Here is a 17,878-nt window from a genome sequence, read left to right on the forward strand (position 1 = left end):
TCTGGCTTCAAATCTTTGAATCTCTGTCCTAGAACAAGAGTGTGGATAAGGCCTTATGACTTTTCTTTAGTCAGTAGTCCCCCACTAACATAGACCAAGTCTATGCAAGACAGGGTATGATAAGAAGCTGAATGGTAAAAGCACGCTCAGTAGGGTGCTTCCACCTCCAAACATCAGTGAAACCATAGAGGGATGCTCACCAATACAAAGCAGAGGCCGTGGCAGGGCCAGAAGCCAGCTTATCTAGAGATGGGTTCAGAAGCATGTTAAAATCCCCAGCAATAAGTATATTATCCGTTGCAAAGGTAGAGAGAATGGGGATCAAGCTTATCAATAGTGAGACAGTGGAATGGGGAGGTATATATATTCGTACAATCAGCATCTCCAGTGTATCTATTATCACATGTAATACCACATACCTGCCCTCTGGGTCAATCTTGACGTATAACAACTCATAGGTCAGGGACTTATGGACCAGTATGGTAACCCCTCTGGCATAACCAGAGTAAGTAGCGTGATGGTAGTGCCCCACCCTTGGTTTTTTAAGACATAACACCTTCCTACCCACCAGATAGGTCTGCTACAAAATGCATACATGGGGGTTGTGCTGTTTAAGAGCATTTGATTTTGTCACTGAGACCCCTGATATTCCAGGAGACAAATCTTATGGGGGCCATACAATAATGAGGGAGAGAGTGCCAGTAGGGTAGAAACCCTTATGACTTTTCTTTGGCTATTCTGATACTACATACCCTTTTTCAGGCCAACAATTTAGGATGTGTCAAAGTCAGTGAACCAGCATAGCAGCCAGACATCAAGCATTTTTAGAAGTAGGTTAGTAATGGCAGCACACATATTTCTCCTTATGACAGGTTTACTTTAAATGAGCTGGCTCCCAGTTATCTGAAATAACGAATTGAACATCCAATATATTCCCTTGGACTCTTCCCTTGGAAAAGTCACGTGGCGTGTGACGAAACGTGTCAAACGCGGACGTTGTGGATGTCGTACATGGACACATAGGCTTTTATGGAGTTGAGCTTAGGAGCTTTGGCAAAAAAATGGCAAAAGCTCCTGAACTCAAGTTTAGGAGCTGTAGTGTACATGAAGCCTAAAGCTTAGTACACATTAATAGTATATTTTCTTGGGCGTGCGGGAATACCACTGACCTACCCGGTGTGCTTACCCTTTACTGGGGTACCCTGCTGGGCTTAAGTTGTTCACCAGAGACTCTTTCTTTGCTGACAAGCCAGTTTTAACAGATTTCATGTGAGTTGCCTTCTGTCCTTGTCTCTAATAAATATGTAATGAACTCTTATTTGACTCCCCCTATAAGGCTGCTTTCACACTGATGTGCTGTGGTGTACCTGTACCGCAGGTGCAGCACAGTGCCTCTGTGACTTTCCTGGGCTAGCTGCGCTTTGCCATAGACTTCTATTATATCCTGCAGGTGTGGTGAACTTTTTGAAAGCGCACCAAAACTACTGCATTCAGGCGTTTTTGTGCGTTTTCAGAATGTACACCAAATCTGCGGACATAATACATGTCTATGGCTAAGTGCAGCAAACCCGCAGGAGAGCTGCAAGTACACTGCACTGCACCCGTGGTGTGGATAAACCGCAGCACATCAGTGTGAAAGCAGCCGTATGCTATTATGCCCAGTATATTGCTTCACACTGACCTGAAGATCTCTTCTTTCCTGCTGTTGGCACCACTCTGGAGACCGCTGGCCGGGATAAGAGGTGGAGTGCAGTTGGTATTACTGCGCATGGGACAGGAGCCAGTGCTACAGAGGAGGCATTGGCTTATGCGGCTCTTGTTCCCTACTACAGCTCCAACTTTACAAGTAGTCCCTCTGCATTAAACTCTGTTTGCTGCTCTGGGATGGTGGGTCAGCAAGCCCAGACCGCGATCTACCAGTCACTTGGGCGCAATCTACTGGTAGATCACAATCTACAGGTTGCTGACTCCCACACTAAACAGAAGCAGAGGGCAGAGAAAGATACCAAAATCATATTAACAAACAAGTTGTGGCTAACAAAATTGCCGCTAGTTGTTAGCATACTACAGAAAAATAATAATCTCACGCAGTTCCACACCAGACATAAAAAGTACATGAAAGTGGACAGAACAAACCCCCTTCCCAGCAAATCCTTATATCCTCTGAAAAATGACTCTAAAGTCCTATCCAGCATTTTGGAGTTACAGTAAAAAATTGCAATGGACCTTGAGGGTGAAGCTTTATATACTGTAAATCTAGATATATTGTATTCATTTATGTTGTCCATTAGTGAGGGGCTGGAACACATTAACACCAGTGTTAATTTTAGTCTTAGGACTAAAATGGCATTTTAGTCCCATTTTATTCTTCTGCAATTGTTTTATTCTTAGTCGACTAAATCTCCAGTACATTTCAGTAATTGCAATTTAGTTTTAGTCATAGTCTTTTGACTAAAATGACATTTTAGTTTTAGTCTCATTTTAGTCTTTTGACTAAAATGGCTTTTAGTTTTAGTCATCTCAATTGTTTTAGTTTTAGTCGTATTTTAGTCGACTAAAATAGTATTTATTTAGTCGACTAAAATGTTTTAGTAATTTTAGTCGACTAAAATGTTTTAGTCGTTTTAGTCGACTAAATTAACACTGATTAACACCTTTTCTTTCTTTTACTTAGTGAATCCAAACAGGAAGAAATTGTTCTATTCCGGTGGCAGTTTGCGTTTGTATTTCCACCCGGAGGACAATGACGGAATTCTTGTGAAATGGTTTGATGCTGAAGGTGACGTTTCCGCTGTGCAGAGCCTTCTACAAGGTAAGCAGAGATTCTGTCATCATGGCAGGGAACTTCACATAACATACTGACATCATTGTATTATTAACGCCCCATATGACAGCAAATGCACTGCTTGTGCATTTCATAGGATCATCTTATGTCTGGATACATTTAAATTTCAATTCACGTTAATGCACAGAACTAACAGAAACACTGGACACCCAACATACAAACCAAGTGCACTGCAACAAATGGCACACCAGATTTTTAACATCTCTGCGTTATGGTGCACTGCATTGTATAAATGATGCATGTCTATTAAAAGTATTGCAGCACGTTGGCAGCCAGTTCAAAGTAAATGGGCTGCCTTAAAGCTCAATTGCACTTTTGGTTTAAATTAGCTAAATAAATTCCAGCTTCATTCAGAAAAGGGATGATCAAAGTCTTGGTTGGATTCCTTTAGAAAGCAGCCACAGTCTGATTAGAGCAACCTGTGCCCTGCCAACATGTGCAGAAAAGGACACTTGTTCTCTGTGGGGACACACCCCCTACTAAATCAGACCTATAGCATACCTCCCAACTTTTCAATTTCAGAACGAGGGACACATGATGGAGGAAGTGATCTGTGGCGCGTGTAGCCGCTGCAAAATGTGGGTGTGGCCAAACTCTTAAGCCCTTCGCACTGTTAAGGAGTACGGAGGTCAGCAGAGCAGGGCCCAGGGGTCATTATGGCAGTGAAGAAGGGTCACAAGGGCAGAGGACAGGGATTAGCAGGACAGGGGGCCAGTAGGGCAGGGTACAGGGGTCAGCAGGAAGGACAGGAGTCAGTGGGGCAGTGTACAAGTGTCAGCAGGATGGAAGACATGGGGTCAGTAGGGCAGGGTACAGGGGTTAGCAGGACAGGAGTCAGTAGGGCAGGGTACAGGGGGGCCAAATCCCCCCCCCCATTCCTTCTTTTAACCAAAATCCCCCTACTCCCTCCTAGCAAAAATCTCTTCCACCAAATTAACCTTCACTGTGATTCTTACCCCCTGCTCTCCTCCCACTGTAATATCAATACAATTCCCCACTTGTAAGTTCCACCCTCTCTCTCCCCACAAACTTACAAGCAGAAAATCTCTAGGGTGCGGAGGGGGGGGGGGGTTGCAGGCTGTGCTCTCTCCCTCTTGTCATACCAGCGCTCCACCATTCAGCACATGATACGGGATCTAGAGATCAGATTGTAGACTGTATGATTACCGCCCCCCCATCCATATTACCTGCTTCCGGAAGATGAGCAGCTCTTGGAGGACATAGGGGGCGCTAATCATATTGTGTACAGTCTGATCTATAGATCACCTGCCATATGGAGGATTGCTGGAATGACAGGAGAGGGAGTGCACAGCTGTTGTCACTTCGCTCAGCAGCCAGGTACGCTATCTATGGGGAGCTGGCCTGGGGGGGGGGGCACGGGTGGATTCTGGGGGGGGGCAGCCCAGCCTACCCCACCCCACCACCACCACCATAGACCCGGCCATGACATGACTCCTCCCCGCCTCCACCCTCCTGTCTGCATCACAGCCAAGGAGGAGGAGGAGTCGCAAGCCACTCTGCAGTGCACTGTATGTGTGCGGCAGCCGGCATCGCTCAGCCCCAACTGCCTGTCACATATACACAGTAGTGCAGGACCCCAGACACCCCACACAAGTCGCAGGGCAGGTGTTACTGGTGCCCGCGCTAGTGCGCTAGTGCATGCTTGCGGGAAAGCCACTGGAGCCAAGTGCCGGAACTTGTTCTTGCACTGGGCTCCACTGCAGGACAAAGCCTTGATTTGCTGCGCTGGGACGCCGGGACTTACATCAAATGCCAGGACAGTCCCAGCGAATCCAGGATGGTTGGAAGGTTTGCTATAGCTCAGTTTTTTTCAACTCCAGTCCCCAAGCGCCCCAACAAATCATGTTTTCAGGATTTCGGCTGTGATAATTGATGAAACGGCCGTGGTAATTACTAAGGCAGTAAAACTGATCAAATCACCTGTGCAAAATAATGGAGAGCCTGAAAACATGACCTGTTGTGGCGCCTTCAAGACTGATGTTGAGAAACACTGCTATAGCTCTACAATCCTCAAAGCATATTCTTCCTAATTGGACAGCTCTCACTCAGCAGGAGGTATGGTGGACTTCTAAAGAGATCACTGCTTCTACACAAGAACTATGGGTCCTTTTCTGCAAGTGCTGGCAGGAGAGAGACTTTTCTACTTAGGTTGTGGCTACTTTCCCAAGAAAATGAACTGTATGACTTTAAACGTCTTTTGTTTTGATGTACTTAGTGCAAATATTTAGCTGAATTAAACTGAAAGTTCAGTCGGGCTTTAATGCAACACATGTAACACCACAGCTGATTGCACAATTCAGAACCAATATGGTCACTCTTCCTCCAATACAGAACCAAAAAGCTTTGCTCTCATTATTTGATAAAAACATGGAGATACCTTAGGATAGTGTATTATATCAATGCAGTGAAAGAGAAGGGGGGAGTGTGTTTTACACCAATCAGTCATAACATTATGACCACCCACCATAACCAGTTGAAGCATGGACTACTCTAGACCTCAGAAGGCATGCTCTGGTATCTGGCACCAAGCTGTCAGTAGCAGATCCTTTAAGTCCTGTAAGTTGAGAGGTGGGGTCTCCATGGATAGAACTTGTTTTTCCAGCACATCTCACAGATGCTCGATTGGATTGAGAGCTAGAGAATTTGGAGGCCCAAGACAACACCTCAAACCCATTGTTGTGTTCCTTAAACCATTCTTGAGTTCATCAGACCAGGCCGCTTTCTTCCATTGCTCCGTGGTCCAGTTCTTAAGCCTACACACCCACTATAGGCATTTTTGGCTGTGGTCAGCATGGGCACCCTGACTGGTCTGTGGTTACGCAGCCCCATGCACAACATATTGAGATGTTCTGTGTGGTTTGACACCTAATATCAGAACCAGCATTAACTTTTTCAGCAATTTGAGCTACAGCACTTCTTTTATTAAATCGTACTACACAGGGAAACCTTCGTTCCACATGTGCAACAATGAGCATTGGCTGCCCCAGGCCCTCTTTCTGTTTCACTGGTTCTCCTTCCTTGGGCCACTTTTAGTAGCTCCTCACCTCTGCAGAATGGCAACATCCTACATGAACTGCAGATTTGGAGTTGCTCTGACCCAGTCATCTAGCCATTACAATTTGGTCCTTGTCAAAGTTGCTCAAATCCTTATGCTTGCTCGTTTTTTCTGCTGTCAGTAGAGTTCATCCCCATAGGGGCTGCTGGTTTGCCATAGTTTTTTTTATCCCAAATTGGTGCAACAGCCAGGCACATAGCAGCATCCACTCTTCTGGCTTAATGAACAGCCTAGCGGGGTTGCCTTTTTAAATTTGTTTTGCTGAATACTTTGAGCAGGGCATAGGGAGCTGTGGAATACCCCAGGAACACAGAACAGCAATCAGACGACACTGTACGCTTTATCACAGATGCTTAAAGCAGTAGGGTCCTCATGTAGGGGGCCCAGACACATAGAGGGGCCCGGACAGGGAGTTGGCTCAGTGCGGCGCGACAATTACAGAAACTATGCACTGTGCTGCTCTCTCTGCAGGAGTTAAAAGATGGTTTTTCCCTCCACCGGCCCTCCGTAGGCTGTATGGGGCCCCGTGATTTCTAACAGCAGCCCTGGATAGCAGCTGCAGCAGTCTTCAGGATCCTACACTCAGGTCTGTACTCACAATGTCTCTGGATATTTGGATGCCTCTTTTCAATATCAGCCAGACATTTCTCCAGTGAACTCTTCAGACCAGATCCTCAGTGAAATCCTATTCTTAGCTTCAGAGATTTTTAGGAGAACAGGCCCCCAAGCTCTGCCACATTTAGAACCATGTGTTCATGTAGAATTTCATCTGGGGCTGCTTAGAAGGACAGTAGCCTTTCAAGTTGGGAAATTCTCCTCCTGGACAAGAACCACCTTCTTGGGGCACCCTCCCCCAAGGATTGGCTGAGACAACATAAATATTCAAACTGCTGATTTGCCTCCTTCCATCCACTATATTCTGGAACCCTCCAGAAGACAGGGGAAAGCAATCAAGCCTGCAGAGCCCAGAACAGCCCAAAGCAATCACAAACTGTTTCATTAATTACAGTAAAGCAAAAAACAAAATGTACCTAGCTTTTCTAGCAACCTATCTACGGTAGGAGGGTGCTTCACAACACATCAATTTCAGGGACAACATTTTCCCTTGCTGCCTAATATATCCCACCCACTTTCAGATGCCATTACAATGAGATAATCAGTGTTATTCACTTTACCTGTCAGTGGCTACAATGTTATGGCTGATCGGTGTATGTTGCATGATTGCATCCACAGCAGTTTTCAAATTTTGGGGTTCATGCCTTTTTATTTCTCTTTTAAAAACACGCTACAAAAACAGTGAAAGGTGAAAGTATGAATACCCAAAAGAGGCACATGGTTTGTACATGTTATTAAAGAAAACTTGTACAAGGACAGGACCTCATACTGCTATTTGCAGCTATTCCAGCCGTCACAGAGGAAAAACTCATGAAGAGAGTTTATAAAACTGTATGTTTTAAAGTCCTTCCTTTCCTAGCATTCTAAAACTGTCAAGGAACTGACAAGGAAAAAGATGGGCCTACACACACTACAGTCTTATTGTACAACTTTTGTATAAATTGCAGGAAAATATCTTACAACTTATTTTAAGAGAAAAAAAACTATTATTATTATGCAGGATATAGTGCCAACAGTGTGCAGTGCTTAATAAAGAAAGGGAAACTGTACAGTTACAATACAATTCTAGAGAAGAATGTTAGGAGGACCTGCTCACAAGAGCTTACAATCTAAAATGGTCCAAACAAATGGCTGTAAAATTTGATGCTTTGCAAGCTGTTTAGGTCTAAATGATTTTTTAGTTTAATCACCATTTTATTTAGCTCTATCCAGTTGTTATGAATACTTTGAATCTTATGTGAGCCCACATAGGTATTTTTTTTCTTTTCTTCTTCTTTCTTTCTATATAATTCATTTAAAACTTATGTTGGCCATACACAGCTCAAATTCCAGCTGATTCCTGCTGATAGTCTGTATAAAAAAAGTAGCCAAATTGAACTTTCTAAGCAGAACAGTATTTGCATCCAATCAGAAGTAGTCACTGTTTGGGTATTCAGACAGTAGCGGGTGCTGCGGCTGCCAGAATACAATAGCCTCTAGAATGGAGACCCCTATTGCTGCTCAGCAACTGGTGTCAAGCTGTTACTCAGTGAGGTTACCATCTGTATTTCTGTGGTTTAAGAATACAATAGTCAGGAGATTCCCTATCCACGTTGTTTAGCATGTTTTAGGAATCTATTCATTTCTCTTATTCAGTTCACTGGCTGGAATCTATCCATATATGGCTATCCCTAATAAAATGGACAATAAACTACTAGTAGTGACAATGATCACCAGGACAGGAAGTTAAAGGAGATCTCCCAGAGACCCATGCAGCAATAAAAACATGACAACATTTCTAACTCTTGCCCACTTTACTTAAAAAAAATTTGGTTGCAGCTACTGTTTAATAAATGAGAGCAAAATAATGAAAAGTGGACATTTATCTTATCCTCTTTTGTTTAAAAAAAATGAAAACATGAACAACATATCAGTGCTAAGGTGTTGTGAACCAGTAGAAAGTGTATTTAAGTCATCCATGAAATAGAAGAACTTGTGGGTTCTATACTCCAGTAGAGTGCCTGGGTAAGCATTTGGCCTTGCTGCCCTCTTCATCCTAGATACTATAAAGAAAAACAAGAGGGGCACACTAGCCTTGTGCACCATTTATTCTGATAAAGAGGGTATACCCCTCGAAAAAATACATTAGCGATTGCATATGTTATGTGGTGCCGTCCAGGTTCTCAAAATGAATTAACACTTTAGCCATTTATATACCTGTAACTCATATTGTTTGTGAGTATATTTTATTACTACTACTTTTTACAAATAAATGGTGCTTTGAAATGGAACTACACTGCATCTGAGCAACACAAACCAAAACCGCAATTGAGATAATTTTTAATATGCAAAGCAAACTCACCGATCCATCCATGTCTCTGTGCTTTATTTTGCTAAGAAATCACTTTGAAAAACATCCCCTAGCATTTCTGACTGTGGTCATCTTGGATATCTAAGGGCAAATGATTCATGTAGCATTTACTTCCTGGAATCCATCTGCCCTTAGCTCAGGCATGCAGGAGGAGGGTGTGCTTAGCTGAGAAAAACCCCTCCTCCCCTCCTGAAGACTCCTGGAAACTAGGAGTTAACTGAAGATATGCAAAAGAAGTTTAAAACAAGTAAATAAAATATACTTTCCTATCTATTTACTAATGCTAGCCACATAAGGATTAATAATAGTCAATATTGGTTGAGAGAGTGAAGCTCAGGTAATGCACTGGGTTGGTGCACCCTTCTTTGTCTATCTATTGTTTAAACCTGTCTTACCAGCTCACCTAGCTCCTTTAGTCAGTGATAATGTATTTTGGAGAAAAGTCATGCAATGCTCCTGAAGCCTGAGGATATGTACAGGCATCTATGTAATAATGTGTATCCCATCGCACATAATTACAATGTTCTCTGTGTTGCAGGTAGCTTTGGAATGCTCACATTTCAAGTTGAAGTTCAGTTGGTCAGTTCCACTCTTATACCAGTGGTGGTGGTTGCCCAGTCATCTGCTAAACTTCCACTGGAAGACTGTCTAAAGCTGGTGATTGCTTCCGCTCTCCCATGGGGCGTCTATCTGAAACCTAAAGATCATGTTTCTCTCAATGAGACTTTGCATCTACTAAATAGGCTAAACAACGATAAACTGCTGTATGTTCCAGTGTGGATCAGCATGGAGATATCTTATGGCAGTTTCAGCACACCAGGATATATCAAAGGAGAAGACTTCATCAGCAGCATCAACGACATTTTCCCAGGGGTCACCATTGCCCCTAGATGGCCTCCTGAGAAGCTGGATAATGGATACACAGACCCAATGGTGCTGGATATGCTAAAGCTCTTTGAAGGGGTGTGGCAGGATGTGTCCTTCCAAGTGCAGGCGGTGGCTCTTGGAAAGGGTTGGCTAAGCACTATCCGTCTTTTGAAGGCCTCCTCTACATATACGCTAACAGTGGAGCATACAAAAGACCAGGGCACATTCATGGAAGGATACCATGGCTTAATAACCATCAGAACACACACCACAAATGGAGTTTATTACAAACTATCCCCAGATTATTACTCTTCCCTTATGACAAGCATCTATACCACATAGAAGAAAAATATTTCATTATCTACAATGGATGTAAAATTTTGTAGCAATAGCCAGCGTTGAACAAACTTTTAAATTTCTCTCTAAATATTTCCACAATCGGTTAGCTGGTTTAAAAAAGGATAATTGGTCAGAAAAATGTCTAGTTCATTGAGAAGAACCATTGGTAAATATAGTCGTAGTTGGGGGAGGGAGCCTCTGTAAGCAGCAATGTCAATAGCACCATGTTTTTAATAAAGGATGTTGGCAATTATATTTATATATTATATTTAAAAAAACACGAATTTAGAGCTGACATCTAAATGTAATTGTTTAAAAACCTTTACAATAAAAAAAAAAAATTTGTCAAGAAAAATGACTCTTCAAATAATTAGTTAAAATTCAGGCAATTATTTTAAATGAAGGAACTACAAAAGCAATACCTTAGGCCAGTGATGGCGAACCTTGGCACCCCAGATGTTTTGGAACTACATTTCCCATGATGTTCATCTACACTGCAGAGTGCATGAGCATCATGAGAAATGTAGTTCCAAAACATCTGGGGTGCCAAGGTTCGCCTTCACTGCCCTAGGCAAACAATTAAGGCACTGTTGCCATACCTAAGACCCCTTTCTAGCTAGCGGCGAAGAAAGGGTTAAAACCACCGCAAAGCGCTGCTGCAGCAGCGCTTTGCCGGCGGTATAGCCGCGCTGCCCCATTCATTTCAATGGGCAGGAGCCGTGAAGGAGAACCGCTCCTTCACCGCTCCAAAGATGCTGCTAGCAGGACTTTTTTTACCGTCCTGCCAGCACACCGCTCCAGTGTGAAAGCCCTCGGGGGTTTCACACTGGAGTGTGAGGAGCGGCTCTTTCAGGGCGCTTTGCAGGCGCTATTTTTAGAGCTGTAGTGCCTGCAAAGCGCCCCAGCGTGAAAGGGGTCTTAGTGAACTGTTTTACCTGCCAAAGTGTTTGTGTTTCTGTTCAGTCTGAATAATGATTCCCAAAACCAAGCTTCTTATGTCATTGTGATTTACATATTTCTTGAATGCTACAATCCATTAAGAAAGTAGAAATAAATAAAGTGGCATTGCTATCCCACTGTACTGGACTGTAATGATATTGGTGTAGGTGACCTGGTTACTGGATGGGCAGTGTCTACATCACAGAGGATCTCCATAAGTTTCCTTGGTTTGTAATGTACTACCATATAAACGTGAATTGAAGTGCCACGTGACTGCTCAATAGTCCAGATACAGTTTTATAACAGTAAGGGTAAGATGAACAATCAAAACGTGTTCCAGCGCATTTTAGGGATCCAAAAAACACCCTTTTAGCCCTGATGAAGGACCCACAAAATGCATTTGCTACCCTTTTTATTGTTTATCTGACCTTTACTGGAAAAAAAAACTGTATCTGGACTAAAAAGCAGTGGTGTGGCACTTCAGTTCTTATATATTGCATGCTACAAGTCCAAGTGGGTGACATCACTGTTGCAGCTTTCTACGTCATTGTGATTTACATACCTCTGCCATTCTACTGTACATGTCCAGGCAGGCGACTATCAATATTTTGTTGGCCAATAAGCTGGAAGGCCATACAGTAGACCATCCAGTTAATAGCTTGATTACCATCCTGGCATTGCATGTATGCAAATCATAAGACTGGCTAAAACATTTTCAAATGAGTATTACAGCTGCCTGCCTGGAGCTCTGCTATGTATGGTCTAGGATCACTTTTACCTACAGTATCTACCTTGCAAAGTAAGTGCTATCAAACTGCGGTTTAACTACTAGTAGCCTTTTACTTTGCTATATTAATGTGGCTACAGCGGGTCATACACATATAACTTTTGGATTGAATAAATGAAATTTAACAGATTTCTAGAACCAGAACAGTGAAACAGTGAAAGGTTATGGTCATGTTGGCTGTACTAAGTCCCAGGGAATTGGTACTGTCTTGACCTCTACCTCCCTCGGGGTGAATATGCTATATACAGTATCTCACAAAAGGAAGTAAACCCCTCACATTTTTGTTAATATCTCATTCTATCTTTTCATGTGACAACACTGAAGAAATGACACTTTGCTACAATGTAAAGTAGTGAGTGTACAGCTAGAACAGTGTAAATTTTCTGTCCTCTCAAAATAACTCAACACACAGTCATTAATGTCTAAACCACTAGCAACAAAAGTGAGTACACCCCTAAGTGAAAATGTCCAAATTGGGCCTAATTAGCCCCCTCCCCCCCGGTGTCATGTGACTTGTTAGTGTTACAAGTCTCATGTGTGAATGGGGAGCAGGTGTGTTAAATTTGGTGTTATCGATCTCACTCTCTTATACTGGTCACTGGAAGTTCAACATGGCACCTCATGGCAAAGAACTCTCTGAGGATCTAAAAAAAAGAATTGTTGCGCTACATAATGATGGCCTAGGCTATAAGAAGATTGCCAAGACCCTGAAACTGAGCTGCAGCACGGTGGCCAAGACCATACAGCGGTTTAACAGAACAGGTTCCACTCAGAACAGGCCTCGCCATGGTCGACCAAAGAAGTTGAGTGCACGTGCTCAGCATCATATCCAGGGGCTGTCTTTGGGAAATAGAAGTATGAGTGCTGCCAGCATTGCTGCAAAGGTTGAGGGGGGGGGGGGCGGGGGGTGTCAGCCTGTCAGTGCTCAGACCATACGCTGCACACTGCATCAAATTGGTCTGTATGGCTGTTGTCCCAGAAGGAAGCCTCTTCTAAAGATGGAATCGAGTGCGATCCTCGCTCAGTTTCAATGCTTTGGAGGGCAAGAGAGACATTGGGGTCCATAAAGAGTACCTGTCACCTGCCCAATGCTATCACATCTGGGTTTGTTAACCCCTTGTAAGAGCAATAAAGTTAAACAAAAAAACTTAAACAAAACAGTTAAAAAAACTCTAACAAACAAATCCAAAAAAATTTAACCCCACTGCCCTGCACACACCTGCAAATGCATACGCGGTACAGTGCATGTGTGTACGTAAACTGAGATTGCACCACATATAAGGTATCACCATGAACATCAGAGTGAGAGCAATAAGTCTAGCACCAGAGTTCACAGTTACTTCTCAATTGATGAGGTGTAAAGGCTTTTAAAGCGTTGCCTATAGAGATTTTTGGGTATTGTAGTTTCCTGCGATTTCCCGTGTGCACGCAATTTTAAGACTTGTCATGTTTGGTATCTATTTCCTTGATGCAACCTAATTTTTTTACATTTAAAAAATATGTATTTTATTGTGTGTATATAATAAAATTAGTTTTAATAATTTTTTTCTGAAAATATATGTTTAATAAACAGCTGCACAAATATTGTGCAACATAAAAAATTGCAACTACTATATTTTTATGCTACAGGGTCTCTGCTTTCAAAATACATATCATGTTCTGGGTGTTTTAAGATTTTTTTTTAACTAAAAGTGCTGATTTTTACATGTGTGCAGAAAATGAAAAAACTGCTGTAGGGGCGTAGCAGTCAGAGGATTAGCATAGGTAAGTGAATATGAGGTGCTGGATACACATTTTCTTTTTAAAGATTGTATACTATTATTGCTATCTATGGAAAGTCAATATTCTGCATTGATTAATAGATACTGTGTAAATATATATGAGCTACTTAGTGCTGAATATACACATGAAGACAAAGCCTTTGTAGATGTATGAACCGATTATTTCATGTCTAGGTAATAAAATATTTCTTTCATAATAAAAAGAATTTGAAATAATTGAGTTGTATTGATTTGTATTAGCCTGTCTTTAACTTTGATATCTAAGTTTTCTTTACAATTTTGATGCTAACCGTTGAATCATCTCTGCAAAAATGACAATTGGAATTAAACTGATGGCAGAATGTACTCTTGAATCTGGCATCAGGCTCAGTCTATAAATGGGACAGATCAAAGCTGAGCTCTGGGCACAAAAATGTTCAGTTAAATAGCCACTCAGCAAATAAATCCACTTTGTGTGAAGCAGATGTCTTTGCAAACCCAGATATTACAATGTAAACGTAGCTGTGACATCATCACTATGCTGTACTTAGCCTGCGCAGAGAGCAGAGCTATAAGAGGATCCCAAAAGGCTCCTCCCCTTATTGGAAACTACAGGAAGAGCAGAGACAAGACCAGTCACCCCGCACAAGGAGAGAGAGCAGCAGTGACTGAGCGGTCTTTAATACAGGAAGTCTCACACTGGATTACTGCTTAGATCTAAGAAATACACAAAAGCACACTAATGCCCCGTACACACGATCGGACATTGATCGGACATTCCGACAACAAAATCCTAGGATTTTTTCCGATGGATGTTGGCTCAAACTTGTCTTGCATACACACGGTCACACAAAGTTGTCGGAAAATCCGATCATTCTGAACGCGGTGACGTAAAACACGTACGTCGGGACTATAAACGGGGCAGTAGCCAATAGCTTTCATCTCTTTATTTATTCTGAGCATGCGTGGCACTTTGTCCGTCGGATTGTGTACACACGATCGGAAATTCCGACAACGGATTTTGTTGTCGGAAAATTTTATATCCTGCTCTCAAACTTTGTGTGTCGGAAAATCCGATGGAAAATGTGTGATGGAGCCTACACACGGTCGGAATTTCCGACAACGAGGTCCTATCACACATTTTCCATCGGAAAATCCGACCGTGTGTACGGGGCATTAGATTCAAGAAAACACACATGATCAACAGATTTAGACAACAGAAACTTCCTGTAATAAAGACTGGTCACTGCTGTTTTCTCTCCTTGTGCAGGGTGACTGGTCTTGTCTCCGCCCCCTCCTGTAGTTTTCTGCAGACAGCCTGTAGTGCGTGGAGCCTGATGGCCCCTCCCACAGCTCTGCTCTCTGCATAGATCACTGTTACTTTTCCAAAAATACATGATGTGTTATGATACACGCTGACATTCTATACAAAATAGGTTGCAGTGCACTATGAAAACACATGACATTGCACTTTAATGTATGCTGACACCCGGAGATGGGTGTTTTAATGGGTTTCCATTTCTTTCCATGGGAAAGCATGGGTGTGTTGCAGGAGGGGGGATGTACAGTATAGATGTTAATGCAGCCAAGGTTCTTCAATGATCTCTATAGTGGAAAGGCAAGGGGTCTCATTATTCTGCAATACAGCATCATCACACTTGCAACAGTTATGCAGAACACTTAAGGCGGCATTAAACCCAAAACCCAAAATGTAATATATTGCACTTTACAAATCATTAGATGTGGCGGCTGCATTGCTTTTCTTTTTTTTTTTCCCCACGGTTTTCACCTGGTGATCTGGCCAGTAACACACCCTTGTACTACAGTACCCCCACTCTGGATGAAGAAGCACAGGGGGCACCTTTGCATAGCAGCATTGTCATGCTGGGGGGGAGAAGGTTAGTTATACTAACAGATTTAAATACACAAACAAATCAAAACCAAACTCCAGCTAATACTTTATAAACAGTTTTTTCACCTTTGGGATAAAGGTTTTACATAAATAAATAAAAGCAGATCATTGTAAGCACCCCTGCCAGTGGTAACTGGTTTGTCTCATTGTGTAATCTCATTGCAGATACAATCTGTGAGACAGCCTGTTCTTTTGAAAATACTTACTAGCTGGATCTTCAGGTGAAAATAAGTATAACAAAGAAAACTAATGCAGACAATTACATCAAATCTAACAATTGGTAAGCTGCAATATAATAAATGTATGTTTCTTGGTTTAATACAGCTTTAAAAATTAGGAACTTATGGGTTAATTTACTAAAACTGGAGAGTACAAAATCTGGTGCAGCTCTGCATGGAAGCCAATCAGCTCCCAGGTTTTATTGTCAAAGCTTAACTGAACAATCTGAAGTTAGATGCTGATTGGCTACTATGCACAGCTGCACAAGATTTTGCACTCTCCAGTTTCAGTAAATCCCCCCCCAATGTCTCAATTACTGCAAGTCATCTCGCGACACTAGCAGGGCATTCTTTTCTTTATGGAAGCCTCAAATATGACGCTTAATTCTTCCCTTGACAGGAGCTCTCTGAGTGGAGTGGCCCTCTCCTTCGATACCCTATCAGAAACGAACATGTGCTATCTTGAACAGAATTATGGCTCAGTGGATGTCTGGAGCGAACTCTACCCCGGATCATAGGAATACACCTTTTACTCTAATCCACACTAGAGCTACTGCAAAATCTACCACGTATTCACTCACCTTCAACATCTACCATTGGTGGTTAGGATCACCATCCCTGCCTCCACCCGGTCAGACCATGACCCCTTGGTCCTGCTGGTGAACCTTGTGGACCTCCCTCGACCTACCTATCAAAGGAGACGGAATGAGTCCCTACTCACCACTCAGGCCTCCTATGTTCAGATACAGTCACGCATTCAATACTATTCTTCCGAGAACCTGGGTGCAGTGACTTCTATTGTATCCCTATGGGAGGCTCATAAGGCCACTATAAGGGGTCACCTGATTCATATTGACAGCTCTAGGAAATGAGCCAGGAAGAAGAGAGTACAGGAGCTAACTTCTCACTTGGTTGAGACAGATGCAGCATGAAAGGCAAGGCCGACCATGGCCAATCATAAGGTCCGTGATACCTTGGCTACTGAGCTTGACCTCCTTTACACTGAGCAGGCTGAAAAAGCCTTACGCTGGGCCAGACACAAATTCTATATGAGTGCTAACAAACCTGGACCCATGCTGGCCCGGAACCTCAACTCAGTGGGTCGTACACACAAACTAATACAGTTACCCACCAGGGGTGGTGGCCTCACCTCCAACCCAACGAAGATTATGGCAGAGTTTGCAACCTTCCTGTCCACTCTATATGGAAAACCAAATCCGTTATACCTGGAGCGTGCTGAGAGCTTCTTTCAGCATCTAAAACTTCCCTCTTTATCCACGGCGGTCTGAGATGCTTTGAATGCTGATATTTTGGAGGAGGAAGTTGCCCAAGCTATTAAATCTCTAAAACCCTCCAAGGCCCCTGGTCCGGATGGGTTTTCGGCATTTACTACAAGAAATTTGCCACCCTTCTGACCCCCCATCTTGCTGCATTTTTTAACCCATTGAAACAGGGTTCTCATCCTTGCCCCGAATTCATCAAAGCTTATATTACTATGATTCCTAAAACATCAGATGAGGCCACTGAGCCGCAGGCATTCAGATCCATCTCTTTACTGAACGTGGATCTGAAGATTCTGGGGAAGGTTCTGAGCACTCATGTCAAAAATATCTTCAAACCCTCATACACAGAGACCTGGTGGGCTCTGTCCCAGGCCGGCAGGCGGGGACAACATTCGCAAGGGTATACATCTCATTTACATCTTACATAAATGTAAGATACCAGGCTTTTTATTGTCCCTCAACATATACAAAGGGTTTGTTTCGATTTCTTGGGACTATTTAGAATTTGCAATTACGCCGTGAGGTTTTGGAGGTGACTTCCTGGCTTGGATTAAACCTATATACTCATCCCCCACAGCTTCCATTAAGTACGTTGTCCATTGTCCCCAGCACTTTTTATTCTTCCGCTGGCCATGGCCCTCTGTGACAGCCCTGACATTTCCTTACGCAGGCAACCATTATAAGACACATTTTTATGTAGACGAAACTCTCCTGGCCCTCACTAATCCTATTATAATTCTTCCCAAGCTACAGGTAACGTTGGACCATTTTTCAGACATCTCGGGCCTCCATATAAATCTCACAAAAACTACGGCGCTGAACACTGCTCTTTCTGATCATCTGGTCAAGCATCTACAGACACAATTCCCCTATCACTGGAAACCCCA

General features: G+C 42.8%; 1 protein-coding gene across 1 annotated transcript in view; it reads left to right on the plus strand.

Annotated features, from left to right (window-relative positions):
• The window catches only part of FAM151A (family with sequence similarity 151 member A), a 41,103-nt gene extending 30,562 nt beyond the window's left edge, over positions 1 to 10,541 (plus strand). Inside the window, exons 7-8 of the mRNA XM_073591475.1 lie at positions 2,675 to 2,812; positions 9,425 to 10,541. Coding sequence (XP_073447576.1) covers positions 2,675 to 2,812; positions 9,425 to 10,095 — 809 coding nt within the window. The 3' untranslated portion in view covers positions 10,096 to 10,541. The remainder of the gene's footprint in view (positions 1 to 2,674; positions 2,813 to 9,424) is intronic.
• Positions 10,542 to 17,878: the final 7,337 nt, after the last annotated feature.

Source organism: Aquarana catesbeiana, linkage group LG07, assembly GCF_042186555.1.
Source record: "Aquarana catesbeiana isolate 2022-GZ linkage group LG07, ASM4218655v1, whole genome shotgun sequence".
In the NCBI taxonomy this organism is placed as follows: Eukaryota; Metazoa; Chordata; class Amphibia; order Anura; family Ranidae; genus Aquarana; species Aquarana catesbeiana.